Source organism: Camarhynchus parvulus, chromosome 17 (assembly GCF_901933205.1).
Source record: "Camarhynchus parvulus chromosome 17, STF_HiC, whole genome shotgun sequence".
In the NCBI taxonomy this organism is placed as follows: domain Eukaryota; kingdom Metazoa; phylum Chordata; class Aves; order Passeriformes; family Thraupidae; genus Camarhynchus; species Camarhynchus parvulus.
This window is the reverse complement of record NC_044587.1, coordinates 8885235-8903483: the sequence shown is the minus strand read 5'-3', so window position 1 is coordinate 8903483 and position 18249 is coordinate 8885235. Positions and strand designations below refer to the sequence as shown.

Sequence of the window (18249 nt, the reverse complement as noted above, 5' to 3'; positions counted from 1 at the left end):
TCATAAATCATAACTAATAATAAATAATAATAGTTATTAATTATAATTGTTTGTTTAAAATAATAAATTATCATTTATAATACAATAATATTATTAAAATATTAAATATAATTATTCTTATTATAAATATGATTATATTAATGATAAATTATTATAATCAATAAATATTTTATCATTATTTATTTTAATTAAATAATAATATTTAATAATAATTATTATAATTTATTAAAAATAAATAATTATCTAATAAATAATTAATATTTGTTTTAGATTATTTTTAATTTTATTTTTAATTATTCTTAATTTATATTTAAATTTAATTTTTAATTTAATTTTAAATTTAAATTTAGTTTTTAATGATTTATATATTTTATATAGAAATAATATTATTTTTATATAAATATATATAATTTATATAATATACATTTCTATAATATATGTAATATTATATATTACATATATATGTAATATATATTATATATTTATATAATCTATAATGTTATATATTACATATATTACATATATATGTTATATTATATATTATATATTATATATTATATATTTCATATATATGTAATAGATATTATATATTTATATAATATATAAAATATATTATTTTATATATATAATATAATATGTATAATATAATATATAATACATATTTATAAAAATATATATTTATATAATATATCTATGATATATATTTGTATATGTAATAGATATATATATTATATGTACTATATACTATATATAATATATATTTATATGTAATATAAATTTTATACTTTTATATATTTTATTTATATATATTTAATATTTATTAAATTAAATAATTTATTAAATTATCAAAGAAAAAAATTTGGAAGAAGCCACAAGCAATTTCGACTCTGAGTCAGGGAGACTCAGGATTTGGCCTCTATCACACCAAAGTCCCCGTGGTTCTCCAAATGTCATTTCTAAGGGGTCAGTTTTATACAGTTTTTGGGCTCTGGAAGGGGCTCTTCTTTAGTATATTTTAGCATATTATTGTCGTTTTTCTTTCTTGCTGCCACCTTTCTCAGAATCAGTGGATAATTGCTGGAATCCTGTCAGGTGAAAACTTTATGGGATAAACCTCTGATGATGCCTTTCAAATGCCTTCTGCTGGGGTCTTGTCAGACAGAAAAAACCCTTTCAAATATCCATCCCTGGAGACAGTCATCTGATGACACCTGAATCTTCATTTTTATCACTTTGCCTATTTCTGCTTGTTGCCCCACATTGGCTTTGTACACAAAATGCTGTGGTTTTAATTTCCTTTAGCATGAGTTATTTTATAACATATATCACACCTGCAAAAGGCTCCTGACATTTGGAGAGCCCTTTGGAGAGTGTTTGAAGGCCAGCAGTTTGGGATGGACAGGGGGGATGAGGCTGCACAGGGTGGGATGGGGATGGAGAACATCCATTCCTTTGGCCCTGCTCTGGGGATGTGGCAAGGGGGAGGAACCAGCCTGGAAAAGCCAGAGGGGCTGGGGATGGAGCCAAGAGAGCTCCAGGCCCTCAGCTGAGGGGTTTGGTGGCACTCAGCTGTCCTTGGTGGTCATTTCAGCTGGACAACGAGTCCTCCATCGCCGACACCATCTTCCAGTTCAGCACGGAGGAGCTGTGGCTGCTGCCCCTGCGGGACCTGGCTGTGTTCCACAACGGCGACGCCTCGCACCAGTTTGGTTTCACAGTCGGACCAGTTTGCTTCAGCTGAAAGTGGTGCCACCCAAACCGGCCAGCCGGTTCTGTCCCCACCCAAGAGCCATCCCAGTGGGGACAAGTGGGGCTGGAGGTGGCACAGGGCTCCCAGCTGCTCCACAGAGCTGCTGTGTTTGGAGCTGTGTTATGCCCCGGACTCTATTTCCTTCTGGAGTAGAGGAATATTGTTTACAGAAGTCATTTCTCTATAAATTATATATATATTATATATGTATATATTATATATGAGAAGGTGCTGATTTAATGACTGCTTGGGGGAGGTTTGTGTAATTATAATCGCTGGGAACTGTCTGTAAAGGAAAAACAAAAAAACCAAGGAACAAAACTAGTGTCAGCTTGGGAAAAGGGGAAGGAAAGGAGCTTTTTTGCCAGGGTCAAGTGCACAAATGGTTAGAACATTGATGGCCCAGGACTGGGATGGGAAGTGGCCCTGGTGAGTCTGGGAGAGCCCAGTGTGCTGCTGGTCCAGCACCTCCCTCCCAGCCCGGCACCAAGTGAGGCAAAAGCGTGAAAATGTTAATCCCCCCCAAATCCTGCCTCAGTTTTGAGTCTCCACTTCACTGAGAGGAATTTTAGTGGTGTAGAGCCAGGCACTGCAGCACTGGGTGCCTTTGTGGGAATGTGCACCTGCTGGCACCTGGGGAAACTGAGGCAGGGCCAGCTCAGCACTCTCTGTTCCCAGGTGTAATGGGGATGGATGGAGTGTCCCAGCATGGAGCAAACTGTGTGCTTCTACTCACAGCTGGGAGGAAAGTTCCCCTTTGTCCTGCCTGTCTGTAGAGAAAATAAAATCACAGAATCCTAAATGGTTTGGGTTGGAATAGAACTTAGAGACCATCTAATGGCAGGGACACCTCCCACTGTCCCAGGTGCTCCCAGCCCTGCCCAGCCTGGCCTTGGGCACTGCCAGGGATCCAGGGGCAGCCCCAGCTGCTCTGGGCACCCTGTGCCAGGGCCTGCCTACCCTAACAGGGAACAAGTCCTAATTCCCAATATCCCATCCATCCCTGCCCTCTGGCAGTGGGAGCCATTCCCTGTGTCCTGTCTCTCCATCCCTTGTCCCCAGTCCCTCTCCAGCTCTCCTGGAGCCCCTTTAGGGGCTCTGAGCTCTCCCTGGAGCCTTCTCCTCTCCAGGTGAGCACACCCAAAAATCTCTCAGCACTTTCAGGGTGCGGGGGGGACCAGCAGAAAACCCCTTGGGGTCTTTAGCTCAGCCCCGGGGCCGGGATGCAGCCGGGAGCGAAGGGAAAGCGAAGCCGCGGAGCCGCCGGGGCTGGGCCGGGCCGTACCCAGGGCGCGGAGCCCGGCAGGGCCGCGGGGAGGAGGGGACGGGCCTGGGCCCGCCCCGCACTACAGCTCCCGAGGAGCCCCGCGCTAGATACGGCACAGCGACACGGCCGCCACATCCCCGTGACAGGCCGTGATATCGGTGTGACAGCGCCGCGACATCGGTGTGACAGCGCCGCGGCCCCGGGGGGAACGGGCCGGGCCCCGCGCCCGCTGCCGCCGCCACCATGCAGGTGAGCCCCGGGACGGGACGGGCACGGCACTGCCGGGACCGGGAGACCTTCCTGGAACCCCGGAAATCCCCCCGGAACCCCGCGATTCCAACCCGGAACCCCGTGAATCTCCCTTGGAACCCCTTAAATCCCCCTGGAACCCTGTTATTCCACCCTGGAACCCCGTGAATCCCCTCTGTAACCCCATGATTCCACCCTGGAACCTCGGAAATCCCCCCGGAACCCCGTTATTCCACCCTGGAACCCCGTGATTCCCCCTTGGATCTCCTTAAATCCCCTCTGTAACTCCATGATTCCACCCTGGAACCTCGGAAATCCCCCTGGAACCCCGTGAATCCCCCCTGATTCCACCCTGGATTCCCCTATTCCACCCTGGAACCCCGTGAATCCATCCCGGAACCCCTTAAATCCGCCTGCAACCCCGTGAATCCCCCCTGTAACCCTGTGATTCCAGCCTGGAACCCTTTAAATCTGCCTGGAACCTCGTGATTCCACCCTGGAGCCCCTTAAATCCACCTGGAACCCCGTGATTCCACCCTGGAGTCCCTTGATTCCCTCCCTGGAACCCTTTAAATATTCCTGGAAGCCCATGACTCCCCACCTGGGACCACATGAATTGCACTGGATCCCCTTAAATCCCCTCTGGAGCCCTGACAATACACTCTGCAGCCCCTTAAATATCTCTGGCACCCCATGAATTCCCCTCTGGAACCCCGTGAATCCCCCTGTAACTCCTTAAATCTCCCTGGAAGTGTCCAGGGTCAGGTTGGACAGGGCTTGGAGCAGCCTGGGATGGTGGAAGGTGTCCCTGCCCATGGCAGGAGCTGGGACAAAATGAGCTTTAGGATCCCTTCCAACCCAAACCACTCCATGGTTCTGTTTGATGTTTAAGGGTCCCAGCCCCCTGAAGCAGCAATGCCTGGAGGGTGACACAGTCCCAAGGAGGATCCCAGTTTGGGGACACTCCCATGGCCAATGTGTCCCCAGTGTGGGGCTGCAGCTGGGACTGTCCAGATTGGATCAGGGTGCTGCAGCTTTATCCCAAAGTGTGGGATCAGACATCCCAGTTAGGCTGGAGCAGCAGGCTGGGATGCAGCCTGGCACTGCTCTGTGCAGGCACCACTGGTTTTGCTAGAATAACCCCAAAAGTGCAGCAGATCCAGCCCGAAATGCACCTCGAGCACAGGAGATTTCCCAACAAGTTTTTGTTGCCGGTGTGAATTCCTGCGGGGGAGGAGCTGGGTGCAGCCTCGCCTGGGAGCCTGCTCAGTCCAATCCCTGCTGCAGGGCAGGTGGGGGAGGACAGGATCCCCTCCCTCTGAACAACATCCCTCAACACCCTGGGACATCTCCCTGGTGGTGGTGGCTCTTCCCTGTTGGGAAGAATGCAGGGATTTTTAGGATTTTGGCCTCTTGACCTTCACCCACCAAGAAATCTCTCTGTGGCATCGCTGTTGGCCCAAGGAGCGTTATTTTGGTGTCACACCCATGCTTGGCACCCCAAAAACATGTGGCTCCACCCCAGGCTGGGGCAGCAAATGGATCTTCTGGATCTCTGGAACAGGCTGCCCAGGGAAAGGGTGGAATCGCCATGCCTGGAATTGTTCAAAAAACACAGAAAGGTGGCACTTGGGGACAGGGTTTAGTGGAGGTCTTGGCATGTTGGGGTAATGTTTGGATTTCATATTAGGTGACTTTTCCAAAGTTAATGACTCTGATTCTGCCCATCACTTCTATCCCCCATCCCTAAAACACTCACCTGCTCCTTCCACCACCTGTGGGTGAAGCCTGTGAAGGAGAAATAGCTTCATTTAAAGGCTAATTATCATTAATCTGTGACCAAAGGAGGCTTAAAAGGGTGAGCCAATTACATGTATTAATGTGCTGTGGGTAAGGAGGGCCGAGGGCTGTAATTGGAGCCGGGCTGTGGCCTGAACACCCACGGGCTGTTGGATGGTATTTCTGGCTGAGGCTGGTCCTGCTCCTGTCAGTCACCTCTGCTGGTGTTGGAAAAGGCAGAAAAGAGCAGCCAAGCACGGATCTGTGCAGGGGAGGAGCAGCTATGAGCTCCACAAACACCTCCTAGGGAGGTTCACCAAAGGGAGCACGAAAAACCCAGCAAAATTCCACCTTTTGAGCAAGATGTGGCAACTGTTTGAGCTCTGCAGCTGATGTTACACAAGAGCAATTCCTGCTCCTCCTGTTTCAGCAGGGTGAAGGAGGAGGGGTGCTGCCTTTGCAGGTCCTGGCAGTGTTGGGATTGATGCCCCTCTGCCAGGGAGGCACCCTGGACCTGGTCCCCATTGCTGGGTGGTCACACTTGTGGCTCTGGGTGCCTTGGTGGTTGAGGTTTTGGGTGTCCTGGCAGTGCAGGAGGTTTCTCTGCCCTGGGAGAGAAGCAGAGGGGAGCAGAGGCTCTGCCCACCAGCTTCCCCTCAGCCTCCACCTGTCCCCAGGGACCTTCCCTCCTCAAATCCACGTGGATGAAGTCCTGGATTCATTTCTCCTTGTCACAGGGGTAAACTGGCTTTTTGTCACAGCCCAGACACGCACAGGAGCTGCTGCTGGGGGTGGAAATTGTCCTGCTGGAGCTCACGGGGAGAGTTCAGCCCAGTCAGCGTGACTGTGATTGTCTGTGCAAGTTCCTCTTCCCGTTTCAGAACTGGGGAGAAACTTGCACCATTTGGTGAATCCCCAGATGAGCATGCCAGGGTGGGGGTGCAGGGCCTGCTGGCAGGGTGGGCACCCATCACCCCGAGGGGCTCCTGCACTGCTCTTCCCTGGCCTCTTTTCCAGATGACCTTCTACTTCTCGGACACAGTAGTGCTGCTCTTCGACTTCTGGAATGTCCACAGCCCCACAGGTAGGCTGCCAGCCCTGGGACATCCCTCCATCCATCCTTCCATCCCTGTTCCTTCATCCTTCCATCCATCCATCCCTATCCATCAATCCATCCCTCCCTCTGTCCATCCCTGTCCAACCCCATCCATCCATCATCCATCCATCCTTCCATCCCTGTTCCTTCATCCTTCCATCCATCCGTCCCTATCCATCAATCCATCCCTGTCCAACCCTATCCATCATCCATCCATCCATCCGTCCCTATCCAGCAATCCATCCCTCCCTCCGTCCATCCCTGTCCAACCCCGTCCATCCGTCCATCCGTCCATCCATCCATCCATCCATCCATCCATCCATCCATCCATCCCTCCCTCCCTCCCTCCCTCCCTCCATCCCTGTCCCTCAGTCCCTGTCCATCTCTCCATCCCTATCCCTCCATCCCTCCATCCCTGTTCCATCCATGCATCCATCCATGCATCCATCCATGCATCCATCCATGCATCCATCCATCCATCCATCCATCCCTGTCCATCCCTCCATACATCTTTCCATCCCTGTTCCTTCATCCTTCCATCCATCCCTATCCCTCCATCCCTCCATCCCTCCATCCCTCCATCCCTCCATCCCTCCATCCCTCCATCCCTCCATCCATCCATCCATCCATCCATCCATCCATCCATCCCTCCTCTATCCCTGTCCCTCAATCCCTGTCCATCCCTCCATCCCCTCCCTGCTGAGCTGTGCAGGGGTTGATCCTCCCAAGCCAAGAGCAGCAGGCAGGGAGCTGTGTGAGGCCCCCCTCAGCCTGCCATCCCCCAGATCACTCAGGAATGGCTCAGCTTCCCACATTCACACTCTTTCTGATTTTGTTTATTCTCCCAACATCATATTTTAACTCCCATGTTTGTTGTGGAGTCCATGCAAAGCTGTGTGTTTGTTTCACAGCAGCTCTCTAGGACAAGAGGGCACAGCCTTAAGCTGAGCCAGGAGAAGTTTAGGCTTAGTTTATTCTTCATTCTCCTAAATTAAGAATCTAGGAAAAAAATTCTTCATTGGAAGGGGCTGCCCAGGGAGGAGTCACTGACCCTGGAGGTATTTAAGGAGGGACTGGATGGGACACTCAGTGCCGTGGTCTGGGTGACAAGGTCACAGGTTGGACTCAATGATCTCAAACAGCTTTTCCAACCTAATTCTGTGAGTTATAAAGCTAAACACACAATTTCCTGACATTTAACAACCCTGCTGCCCAGCCCAGTGCCAGGAGCCCCCCACATCCCCCCGTGGATATTCCCAAACCCCCCCATGCCAGGCCCTGCTGTGTCCCTGTCACCTGCAGAGGCTCTCCCCGTGCCTGGCAGTGTTGGGGTGTCTCTCCTGCAGGGATGGTGCTCTCGGTGCTGGTGATCCTGCTGCTCTCTGTGCTCTATGAGGCTGTGAAGATGGGCAAGGCCGTGCTGCTGCGGCGGGCGCTGCTGGCCCTGCCCCGCAGCCTCAGCCACGAGGCCCTGACCGAGCCCCAGGAGGGGGAACACAGCGACCCCGCGCAGGGCAGGTACCCCAGGGACCCCTGGCACCCACCCGGGGGCTCGGGGATGGAGCTGGGGGGCCATGGCCAGCACAGAGGGGAGAAGGGCTATGAGGAGGAACTCCCAGAGAAGAGGGGGATGTGTACAACCTGGGGTGGGGGTTTCAAGGGCAGCCCAGCCCCTCCAGATCCTCAAGGAGGTGTCCAGGGTGGTGGCTAGAGGCTCATGTTCCCCTCCAGGAGCCGATGTGCAGGGTGCAGGAGGGTCCTACTCATTTAGGGATGGGCACAAGCAGCAACTCGGTCCCCACAAGCCTGGCCCTGGCAGTTCCTTCCTTTGGAGCCAAGCCCTGGGTTTTTCCTCTTGTATTTAATCCCAGATCATTCCTGAGGCTGCTCTTACTGCCAGCCTCGTTGATTTTGGAGCAGGATTTCCCCCTGAGCTGCTGTTTGTAGCCCCCAACCCCTCCCTGCTGCCCAAACCCCCTCTGGCTTCTCCAGGCTCCTGGTGGGATGAGATTCCAGCTGTCCCAGCCCCTCATTGATGGCACTTCCCCTCTCCTTCCCCAGGTGGTTCTGGTTCCACGTGGGCCAGACTCTGTTCCACGTGCTGCAGGTGGTGCTGGGCTATATGATGATGCTGGCAGTCATGTCCTACAACGCCTGGATCTTCCTGGCGGCCATTGCAGGCTCCACCCTGGGCTACTTCATGGTGTACCCGCTGCTGGGCCGGGGCTAGAGCGGGTGGCACACGTGTCCCATCTCCTGCTCCTTTGTCTGGAATAGCTGCTGTCACTTCTGTCTCTGTCCCCGTGCTCTGTGGGACACAGACCCCAAGGACTTGCTGGGGCCCTGCTCTGGGGACAGGGAGCCCCATGGCCAGCACTGGCCTTGGCTGGTGGCTGTCCCCCGGCTCTCAGGGACCTTTGTCCGGGTGGTGACAGCATGGGGGGGGTGCTGGCATTTCCTCCCCTCCCTGCTTTTTGAGGAGGTTCATCCTGGCTGGAACAGGAATGACCTGGTGACTTGCTGGGGACAGGGACCCTCCTGCCCAGAGCTGCCCTGCACCCTGTTCACACAGTGCCTTTGGGGACACTGGGGGGTCCTGCCACCCCCAGCCCGCTCCTGTGCTTCAGGGATGGGGCTGGAGCAGCCCCTGAGCCCCTGGTGGGGCTGTGCCAGGGGGGAAATGCTGCTCCAGGTGCCTCTTGCTGCTTCCTCAGGACACCCCTTTGAATAAAATCATCTCAGCTCCACTCCTGGTTTGTGTCACTGCTGGGTGGGCTCAGGATGTGACACCCCTGGGTCTCACAGTGGGACTGGGGATCCCCAGCCCTGCCCAGGGAGGTGTTTCAGGAATAAGGAGAGTCTCCTCTGGCTTTAAATAAAGCTTTTCCATTTTATTAATTATTATAAGCATATCTTTAAACATTTGTATAACTTTTCTTAATAAAATATCCTGGAAGAGACAGGTTTGAAGTTCACAGAGAAAGGCACTTTGAGGGGGGGTCTCCCAAGGCACTTTGGGGGCCCCCCTGAGTGGGTTAGACTGGGCACCCCCCTTCTGAGGCAGCAATGCTGGCACCTAGGCACAGGTGGGTGTCAGGGTGCTGGTCCCTGCTCCAGGTGTCCCACCCAGGGCTCCTGCAGACCCCCAGCACCTCCAGGGCTTTGGCATCACTGTGTGGGGGCTGCAGCACTCCTGTCCCCATCACACATAGGGGGGAATTCAGCAAACCCCTGCTCTTTGCTCAGCCAGCACAGCAAATGCCAAAACCTGCAAAGCTGGAGAAACCATCCATGGGAGGTGCTGAGGAGATCTGGAGGGCAAGGGCTGGGATCTCTCCACTGCACAGCAAGCTGAGCCTGGAATTACCCCAGTCCTGCCAGGCACAGCTGGGACGCGGCCTGGGTGCCACTTTCCCCCAGACACTGAACTCTGAACTTAAAATAGCTCCTGAAATAGTTCCTAGGGGTGAGGGTGGCTGGGGGTGGGTGCTGGGTGCTGTGAGCCCAGCCTGGGTACCAGCAGCCCATGGCTGTCCCAGTGCTCTCCCCCTCAGCAGTGGCTCAAGCCCCTCAGCATTGCTGTCCCTGTCATGTCCCTGTTTGCCATCATCCCCTGCAGTTCCTGCTCCCACTGGCACTTCTGGAGCTGGCCAGGTGGGGATGGCAGTGGGCAGGCTCCCAGGAAAGACCCCAGATTGGGGCAGGGACAACCTGGGGACAGTCAGGAGTGTCCCACACACCCACCCTCAGCAGGGCTAGTGCCAGCCCCCCCCAGCAGCCCCAGGCACTGGTGTGGGGGGCAGATAAAGCTCTTCAGTAAAGCATCTCCTCAGTAGGAAAGAAGATAAGGCAGAAGAAGGACAGAGCAGAGCGCAGGGGATGCCCCATGCCAGGCTGGGGCCACCCCAGTCGGACCCAGTGGGGCTGTGGCAGTGGGACCCCCTTAGGCAGTAAGGTCTGGGTGTCCCCATCCCCTCCCTCTCCCACAGTGCTGCTCTCCATCCCGGGGGTCCTGTCCCCCTCCCCCAGCCCCAGTGTCACCGGGGCCAGTCCATGGCAGGGGCTGGGGCTAGAACTCAGTCTGCACCCCCTCACCGCTCTCTGTGGTGCCCCCGTGCTGGCCTGGCTCCTTGTCACCGCGCTGGTGACACGCTGCTGATGGGCTCTGCCCTCCGGGTGGTGCTGCTGGGACACGGGGCACCTCGGCCTCTGCTGGGACATCGGCTCGGGGACTGGCTGGGGCTGCTGTGCCAAGTGGCACTGATGGGTCAGCTCTGGGCACAGGGGATGCTGGCATGGATGACCTTGGTGTGACATGTGGCACTTCAGCCCCTGATAGGACATCAGCTCTGGGCACAGGAGATGCTGGCATGGATGATCTTGGTGTGACATGTGGCACTTCAGCCCCTGATAGGACATCAGCTGCAGACATGGGGGAAGCTGGCACGGATGATCTTGGTGTGGCATGGGGCACCTCAGCCTCTGCTGGGACATCAGCTCTGGGCACAGGTGATGCTGGTGCAGGACGCTGTTTCCCAGTCCCTGATGGGACCTCAGCTCCCGGGACAGGTGACAGTGCTGGTGTGGCACACTGCCCCCCTGATGACACCTCAGCTCCAGGGACAGGTGGTGCTGGTGCAGCCCGGCGTGTCCCAGCTCCTGATGGGACCTCAGCCCCAGGGACAGGAGAGGATGCTGGTGTGGCACGTTCTCTCCCTGTTCCTGATGGGACCTCAGCTCCAGGGACAGGTGAGGATGCTGGTGTGGCACGTTCTCTCCCTGCTCCTGATGACACCTCAGCTCCAGGTGCTGGTGATGCCGCTGTGGCACAGCACACCCCGTCCCCATCACGGGCTGGGCCCTGTTGTGTGGCAGCCCCTGGGGCAGCCCCTGCCAGCAGCACGCCCTCCTCGCTGGCCCCGCTGCCCTCGGTGCCGTTCATCAGCCGCTCCTCCAGCCTGGCACCATCCCCCAGGCTCTCCTGCGCCAGCGCATCCCGGATCTCCTGCACCGCATCCGGGGGGCTCGGGGGCACCCCGGGCTGTGCCTGCTCTGCCTGCCGTGCCTCGGGGGAGCCGGGCTGCAGCAGGGCCTCGGCCCCATAGGGCAGGGCCCCCTCGTCGTCCTGGATGACCGACACCACCTGCTTGGCCCTGCGGCGCCGCTCGGCCGCCGGCTCCTCGGGCTGCCCGCTGTACTCCTCGCTCCAGTCGATGGGCAGGCCCTCTCCCAGCAGGTGCAGGTTGGGATCGCTGTTGTGCATCACCATGCTGTCCCTGTACAGGTTGTGCTTCCGCTGCACGGCCGCCTCCTTCACAGCTGGGGACAGGGAGGGACAGCTCAGGGGGGCTGCGGGCACTGCCGGGCTGGGGCACCTTGGCCAGTCCTCCCCGGGGTGGCGGGAGAGGTGGCTGGAGCTGGGCAGGGGGGCAGCATCCCACCCACTGCTCAGCCCTGCCAGGGGGGCAGCCAGGTGGGAAAGCTGCTTCTGGGGCAGCCCCCAGCACCCTGTACGGGGTCAGTCGTCCTTACAGAGTCCCCAGCACCCTGTATGGGGTACCTGCTCCTTATAGACTCCCCAACACCCTGTATGGGGTCACCCCTCCTTATGGAGTCCCCAGCACCCTGTATGGGGTCACTCCATCTTGTACAGCCCCGAGCTGATCCCCTGAATGGAATCACCCTTCCTCAGAGACCCCCCAGCACCCTGCAGAGGGTCACCCCTTCTCCATACAGCCCCCAGCACCCCACATGTGGTCACCCCCTCCTTACACAGCCTCCAGCACGGAGTCACCCCTCCTCATACAGCCCCCAGCTGGTTCTGCATGGCAACACTCCTCTTTATCCAGCCCCTGCCACAGGGGAGCCCCAAAATCCTGTACAGCCCCCAAAATCCTGCAGAGGGTCACCCCCTCCTCACAGAGCCCCCAGCACTCTGCAGAGGATCACCCCCTCCTCTCCAGGTGCCACAGGACCCTACCTTGCATGATGTCTTTCATCACTGACTGCAGCACCACCTCCTCGTAGGTGTTCTCCACCAGGATGAAGCTGGCAAAGTCCTCGAAGATCAGCTCCTGAAACTTGGCTAATTCCTGCCAGGGGAGAGGCAGCTCAGCCCAGCAGGTTGGGGGGAATGGATGCTCCAGCCTCTCCAAGGGGGTGGACAGCCCTTCCCCACACCCCAAACTTTCCCCTCTTACCCCCTTGCAGGTGGGTGCCAGCTTTTTCAGCAGGAAGGGGATGGTGATCTGCAGCAGGGCCTCCCTGAAGAACTTCTTCCTCACGGTGCTGCTGTCATAGTCGAATTTCTGCAGGGTGAGAGGGTGCCCCAGGTCACCCAGGGCTGTGGGCTGGCAGCCCCCTGCCCACAGGCACAAACCCCTGGGATTTGCCCCCCCAGCCCATTCACACAGACCCCTCTGGCCTCACATCCCTCTCTCCAGCTGTTTCCCAGTGTTTCTGAGCCTGGGTAGGAGCCAGCTCTTCCACTGCTGGCTGCAGGAGGGTTTGGGGCCAGTCTGAACCCTGAGGGGCTTTTACAGATGTGCTCAGAGGGGACCTGGCTCCTGCAGGTGATTTCCCACTTGCCTGCCCCCAGCAAAACCCATGAAACCTCTAAAAGACTTGAAATGGATAACATCACTGCTAGCCTCTTCCCTGGCCCTGGAACAAGGCCACCAAAGGCCACCAAAGGCCACCAAAGGCCTGACCCCCTGGCTCACTGCAGGAGTGTGCCCCTTGTTGACCAGTGACAAAACCATCCTTTGTCCCCTTAAAAAGGAAAGAAGCCCAGAAGTTTCTCTCCTCGATTAGGTTAAAAAGCTTCTCATAGGCCTGGGGGACTTCACCTCAAACTTAAGGATAGCTAATGGACAGGAGGCAAAAAGTCCCACCTGAGCAATTTACTAGAAAAAGAAGAGAACAAAGAAACTAATGGCTTTTGTGAGGTGTTTTACCAAGAGCAAGAGCCTCTTGCACCTAGATTGGTTTTTCTTTATTAAGAGTTTGTTATTTTGCCTTTTATTTAAACCTTTTTGTTTCCAACACTGCAACAGAAGCCATCCTGCTAATTTTATGCTTCCAAAGGTAGCTGAGCTATCTCGGGTGTGAAATGGACCTCCAAAAGCTTATGAGACAGCTCAAAAAAGCTCCTCTTTCAGCTCACCTTGAGCACCCTCTCGAGGATGCGCTGGATGGACTTGCACAGCTCGTCCTTGCCCTGCAGCTTGCCCAGCTCCTGGTGCAGCAGGGTCTCGAAGGTGAACACAGCATCGTCCATTTGCTGTGGCCAGAGACACGTAGTCAGCATGGGGGGCACCCAAAGGGTGGGCAGGGGGCTCTTGTGGCAATGCCACACCAAGATGAGACACAGCACAGAGCCCCACACTGGTTTGGGGTGGAAGGGACCCTAAATTCATCCAGTGCCACCCCTGCCATGGCAGGGACACCTCCCACTGCCCCAGGCTGCTCCAAGCCCTGTCCAACCTGGCCTTGGGCACTGCCAGGGATCCAGGGGCAGCCACAGCTGCTCTGGGCGCCCTGTGCCAGGGAAGAATTCCTCTCCAGTACCCAACAGGCAAAGTGCCTTCACTCTGCACAAATCCCTGAGCTCCCAGCGTGGCATCCGCAGCCCTCACCCCAGGATCAAGGGTGTTGGGAGAGGAGGTTGCTCAGAGCTGGTGTTGCACCCCATGCCAGTTTAGGCTGGATCAACCCCAGAACTGGCTCACTGGCCTTGCTGGTGCCAGTGGGCTCCGTGGCAAAGGGGCAGCTGTGCCAGGATGCTCAAGCCCGCAATGGGTTCCACACCAAAGACACAGCACAGACATCCCAACCTGGACCACCCTGGGCTCCCCAAACCTCTGTTCCCAGCCCAGGGGGATGGGGGAGGGCCCTGGTCCCCATCCCACCTGTCTCATGTGGATCTGGGCCCTCTGCTTGAAGACAGAAGTGCTGGAGACATCGAATCGCTGCTGCAGACCCTCCAGTTTCAGCTGGTCCATCTTCTCATAGCACGACTGCATCTTCATGGGGTGGAAGGCCAGGTGGGAGAGCTTCTCCATGTACTGGGGACAAAGCCAAGCTCAGCCTCTCCATGTACTCAGGGCAGGGACATTCCACCCCACATGGGTGGACACTCCTCAGCCTGGGCTCTCCCAGTGCTGTCCACACCGGGGGTGGAAGCAGGACTGGCCCTGTCACCCCTAAGGTGGCAAGGAGCACCCCCAGGTCTCACCTCCACCAGCTTCTCCAGGCCGCCCTCGTTGACGACGTTCATGTTCATGTCAGTGACCTCCTTGAAGAACACCTCCCGTGCCTCAGCAAAGCCCTGGCTCGTGGGGGTCATCAGGGCCTCCAGGATGGAGGAGATGTAGGGCTGGACGTGGTTACGGACACAGACCTCTGCCTTGGGCAGGACGAAGGCTGGGAAAGAGCAGGGATGAGGATGGTGAGGCTCCTCTGTCCTCCCAGCCCTTCACATCACATCCCAAACCCACCCCAGCAACGAGGAGGAGCTGCCCCTGCTCCCAAAGCCCTCCAGGAGGTGTCTCCCCCTTTCACAACAACACAAGGAACTCCTGCAGGGTGCTCCTGCTCTGTCCTGAACCCACTCGTGCCCCACTACCATGCCAGGGGGTTGTGGCATTCACATTCTCTGAACAGAGATAGAATTCTCTCTCTCAGGTTTTTTCGTGGAGAAGCACAGAGAGAAAACAATTTTCATCTCTGCTTGCTGCTCCTAGTGTTTTGCACATGCAGAATGTGGTGGGAAGATTGTTTACCTGAAGGAATTAGGTAATTAGATTCTGGTGGAGATTATGTTAATTAGCATATCAAGTCCAAGCTGTGTGGACTGTCAGTCTGCAGACAGTCATGAGTCTTTCAGTTAGTAGTAAGTATGATTAATATAATATAATATAATATAATATAATATAATATAATATAATATAATATAATATAATATAATATAATATAATATAATATAATATAATTATACAATACAATGTTATACAATATAATGTAATGCAATATAATATCTCTCTTTAATATAGTTATACTATAATATAGCTTTAATAAAGCAAGTGTTCACCATTCTGCATCAATAGAGTCAGATGCCAATCATTCCCTGCCTCGGGGGTCACCTTGTTTCACTATAGGGGTGACTGCCCACCTTGTCCCCAACCCCCTGGGACAATGCCTGGGGACATGCATCCCCTAAGGGTGCCAGGGGCTGTGCTGCACCCCAGGAACAGCCCCCCCAGGAGCCATGGGCACACCCACACCTGCCAGGGCATCCCTGTACCTCGGATCTTGCTGGCCAGGTGCTCCTTGGAGGTGATGATCTGGTCCATGTCCGTGCGGATGGTGCTCTCCAGCTGCGGCCGCTCCTGCTCACACCTGGCCACAGCTGCATCATACTGCGCCTTGGCCAGCTCATAGACCATCCTATAGACAGCATCTGACACCTGGGGGCACAGGTAGGGGTCAGAAACCCTTCAGCTGCATCCCAAACAGTGCCTGCAGCTCCAGCTGAGCCATCCCCAGAGCGCTGACAGGACCTTCCCCACAGCCTGCCAGGGGTTTCCACACCAGGGACCCCCCAGTGGGGTGAGATGGAGCTCCTGCAGCGCAGAAACTGCTTCCAAGTGGTGCTGGAGGGGCAGAGAGGTGAGTGCTGCCTCCATCAGGCAACCTGCCCCAGGCAGGGCTGGGGATGCTGCAGGGCTGGGGATGCTGCATGTCCAGGAATGCTGCAGGTCTGGGGATGCTGCAGGTGTGGAAATGCTGCAGGGCTGGGGATGCTGCATGTCCAGGAATGCTGCAGGTGTGGAAATGCTGCAGGTCTGGGGATGCTGCAGGGCTGGGGATGCTGCATGTCCAGGAATGCTGCAGGTGTGGAAATGCTGCAGGTCTGGGGATGCTGCAGGGCTGGGGATGCTGCAGGTTTGGGGATACTGGTGATCTGAGGATGCTGCAGGTCTGGGGATGCTACAGGTCTGGAAATGCTGCAGGTCTGGGGATATTGGTGGTCCAGGGACAGTGGTGGTCCAAGCAGGAGAGCCCCAGCCCACCCTGAAATCTGTTCCCTGCCCTGTTCCCCCTCCCTGGGCTCCCAGAGCCGACCTCCTGAGCAGGATGGAGCCGCTCGCTGAAGCCTCACGCTCACTTTGAGCCAAAGGCTGCGATTTTGGGGCTGGCAGGATGCAGAGCCCTCCCCTCCTCCCTCCTTCCCAGCCACAGCAGCTCTTGGAAAAGCAGCGTTTGTGTGTTTTCAGGCCGCTCAAGTGGCCCATTACGAGCCTGGTGGTAATTATCGGGGTTTAAGGTTTTAACAGGCAGCTCTGAAGAGCCCTCAGTCTTTCGCAAGGGTTTGGGCTGGATTTAGCCCGCGCTGCTCTAAAAATGGCTCGCTAAATTTAGCCGGGACAGGCTTCGCTCCGGGGCTGGGCTTCCTCCTGTTTGCTCGGCTGGCCCCAGGCGGGGCTGGGCAGGGCTGGGCAGGGGCACTGAAGGAGCTTGAAAAATCCACTCTGGAGAAAGGCCGGATTCTTTGGAAGGGGCCGGGAGAAGGGGGCAGAGAAGCCGGAGGGCCCAGGGGGAAGGGAGGGAGGTGGGCACCGAACCCAGGGGGAAGGGAGGTGGGCACGGAGCCCAGGGGGAAGGGAGGCTCCCCAAGCCGGGTGTGCGGGCAGGGGGAGGGCAGGGACGCTGGGGATCCCCCCCGGCAGTCCCAGCCCCACACCTGGATCCAGGTCCGCTGGCGCTCCGGGGCTTTGCCCTTCAGCCGGGGGCCGATGGTGCTCCTCAGCTCGGGGAGCAGCTCCTCCATCACCAGGTTGCTCAGGACCTGTGGAGGCAGGAGGTTTTTGGGGAGCCTGCTGAGCCCCCCCCAGCCCTCTGAGCCCGGTTTGGGGGTGCGGTGCCCACCTGGGTCTCGTTGCCGCAGAGCATGTCCCAGGTGCCGTACTGCTCCTTGGACTGCCGGTACATGCGGATGGCGTCCGTGAAGGCGGGAGCCTCCACCCTGGAGTCCTCCGAGATCCCTGCGGGGGGAGACACGGCTCAGCAGCCTGGAACTGGGAGTGAGGGGCAGCCCAGCACCCCCAGCCCACCTCGGTGTGCTTCCCCCACACGCTGGGACCCGGGCAAGACCCCTGGGCTGTCACCGGGATTGGGGGATGCTGTCCCAAGGCACTGCCCCTGACAGGGTGGGGGGCAGCAGGGGTTGGGGGGCTCCTGAGACTTCCAGAGTGATCCCCTCCAGAGGCACCCCGAGGGCAGGGAGGCTGGGTAGGATGGGGGCTCAGTGACCCCCAAATGGTGCACGGGGAAATGGGGGCTCAGTGACCCCAAATGGTGCACAGGGACCTGGGGGCTCAGTGACCCCAAAATGGTGCATGGGGAAATGGGGGCTCAGTGACCCCAAATGGTGCACAGGGACCTGGGGGCTCAGTGACCCCAAATGGTGCATGGGGAAATAGGGGCTCAGTGACCCCAAAATGGTGCACGGGGAAATGGGGGCTCAGTGACCCCAAATGGTGCATGGGGAAATAGGGGCTCAGTGACCCCAAATGTTGCACGGGGAAATGGGGGCTCAGTGACCCCAAATGGTGCATGGGGAAATAGGGGCTCAGTGACCCCAAATGTTGCACGGGGAAATGGGGGCTCAGTGACCCCAAATGGTGCACAGGGACCTGGAGGCTCAGTGACCCCAAAATGGTGCATGGGGAAATGGGGGCTCAGTGACCCCCAAATTGTCCACAGGGACCTGGGGGCTCAGTGACTCCAAAATGGTGCATGGGGAAATGGGGGCTCAGTGACCCCCAAATTGTCCACAGGGACCTGGGGGCTCAGTGACTCCAAAATGGTGCATGGGGAAATGGGGGCTCAGTGACCCCCAAATTGTCCACAGGGACCTGGGCCAAAATGGTGCATGGGGAAATGGGGGCTCAGTGACCCCCAAATGGTGCACAGGGACCTGGGGCTCAGTGAACTCTGAAGGCACAGCAGGAGCAGGGGCTCACCAGGATGGGGTGTTCAGTGACCCCCAACCTCACACAGCACCCAGTGAGCCCCCAGCTGGGGGAGCTGGAGGAAGAGAGGCCC

At 55.7% G+C, this 18249-nt stretch overlaps 3 protein-coding genes across 3 annotated transcripts in view; 2 read left to right on the top strand and 1 right to left on the bottom strand.

Moving 5' to 3' along the window:
* The window catches only part of LOC115911036 (collagen alpha-1(I) chain-like), a 93118-nt gene extending 91201 nt beyond the window's left edge, over positions 1–1917 (top strand). The window contains 1 exon segment of the mRNA XM_030961703.1: positions 1592–1917. Coding sequence (XP_030817563.1) covers positions 1592–1741 — 150 coding nt within the window. The 3' untranslated portion in view covers positions 1742–1917.
* Positions 1918–3207: 1290 nt separating this feature from the next.
* Positions 3208–8881, top strand: SLC31A2 (solute carrier family 31 member 2). The gene is made up of 4 exons (XM_030961523.1): positions 3208–3266; positions 6063–6129; positions 7488–7659; positions 8203–8881. The coding sequence occupies exons 1-4, from the start codon at positions 3261–3263 to the stop codon at positions 8369–8371; spliced, it is 414 nt and encodes a 137-aa protein (XP_030817383.1). The 5' UTR covers positions 3208–3260; the 3' UTR covers positions 8372–8881.
* A 142-nt stretch (positions 8882–9023) lies between these two features.
* Positions 9024–18249, bottom strand: part of NIBAN2 (niban apoptosis regulator 2) — a 36845-nt gene continuing 27619 nt past the window's right edge. Inside the window, exons 7-15 of the mRNA XM_030961705.1 lie at positions 17071–17186; positions 16886–16990; positions 15446–15608; positions 14378–14565; positions 14052–14207; positions 13307–13423; positions 12342–12449; positions 12122–12233; positions 9024–11460 (exon numbers count right to left, since the gene is read on the bottom strand). Of these exons, the coding sequence (XP_030817565.1) occupies positions 10211–11460; positions 12122–12233; positions 12342–12449; positions 13307–13423; positions 14052–14207; positions 14378–14565; positions 15446–15608; positions 16886–16990; positions 17071–17186 (2315 nt within the window). The 3' untranslated portion in view covers positions 9024–10210. The remainder of the gene's footprint in view (positions 11461–12121; positions 12234–12341; positions 12450–13306; positions 13424–14051; positions 14208–14377; positions 14566–15445; positions 15609–16885; positions 16991–17070; positions 17187–18249) is intronic.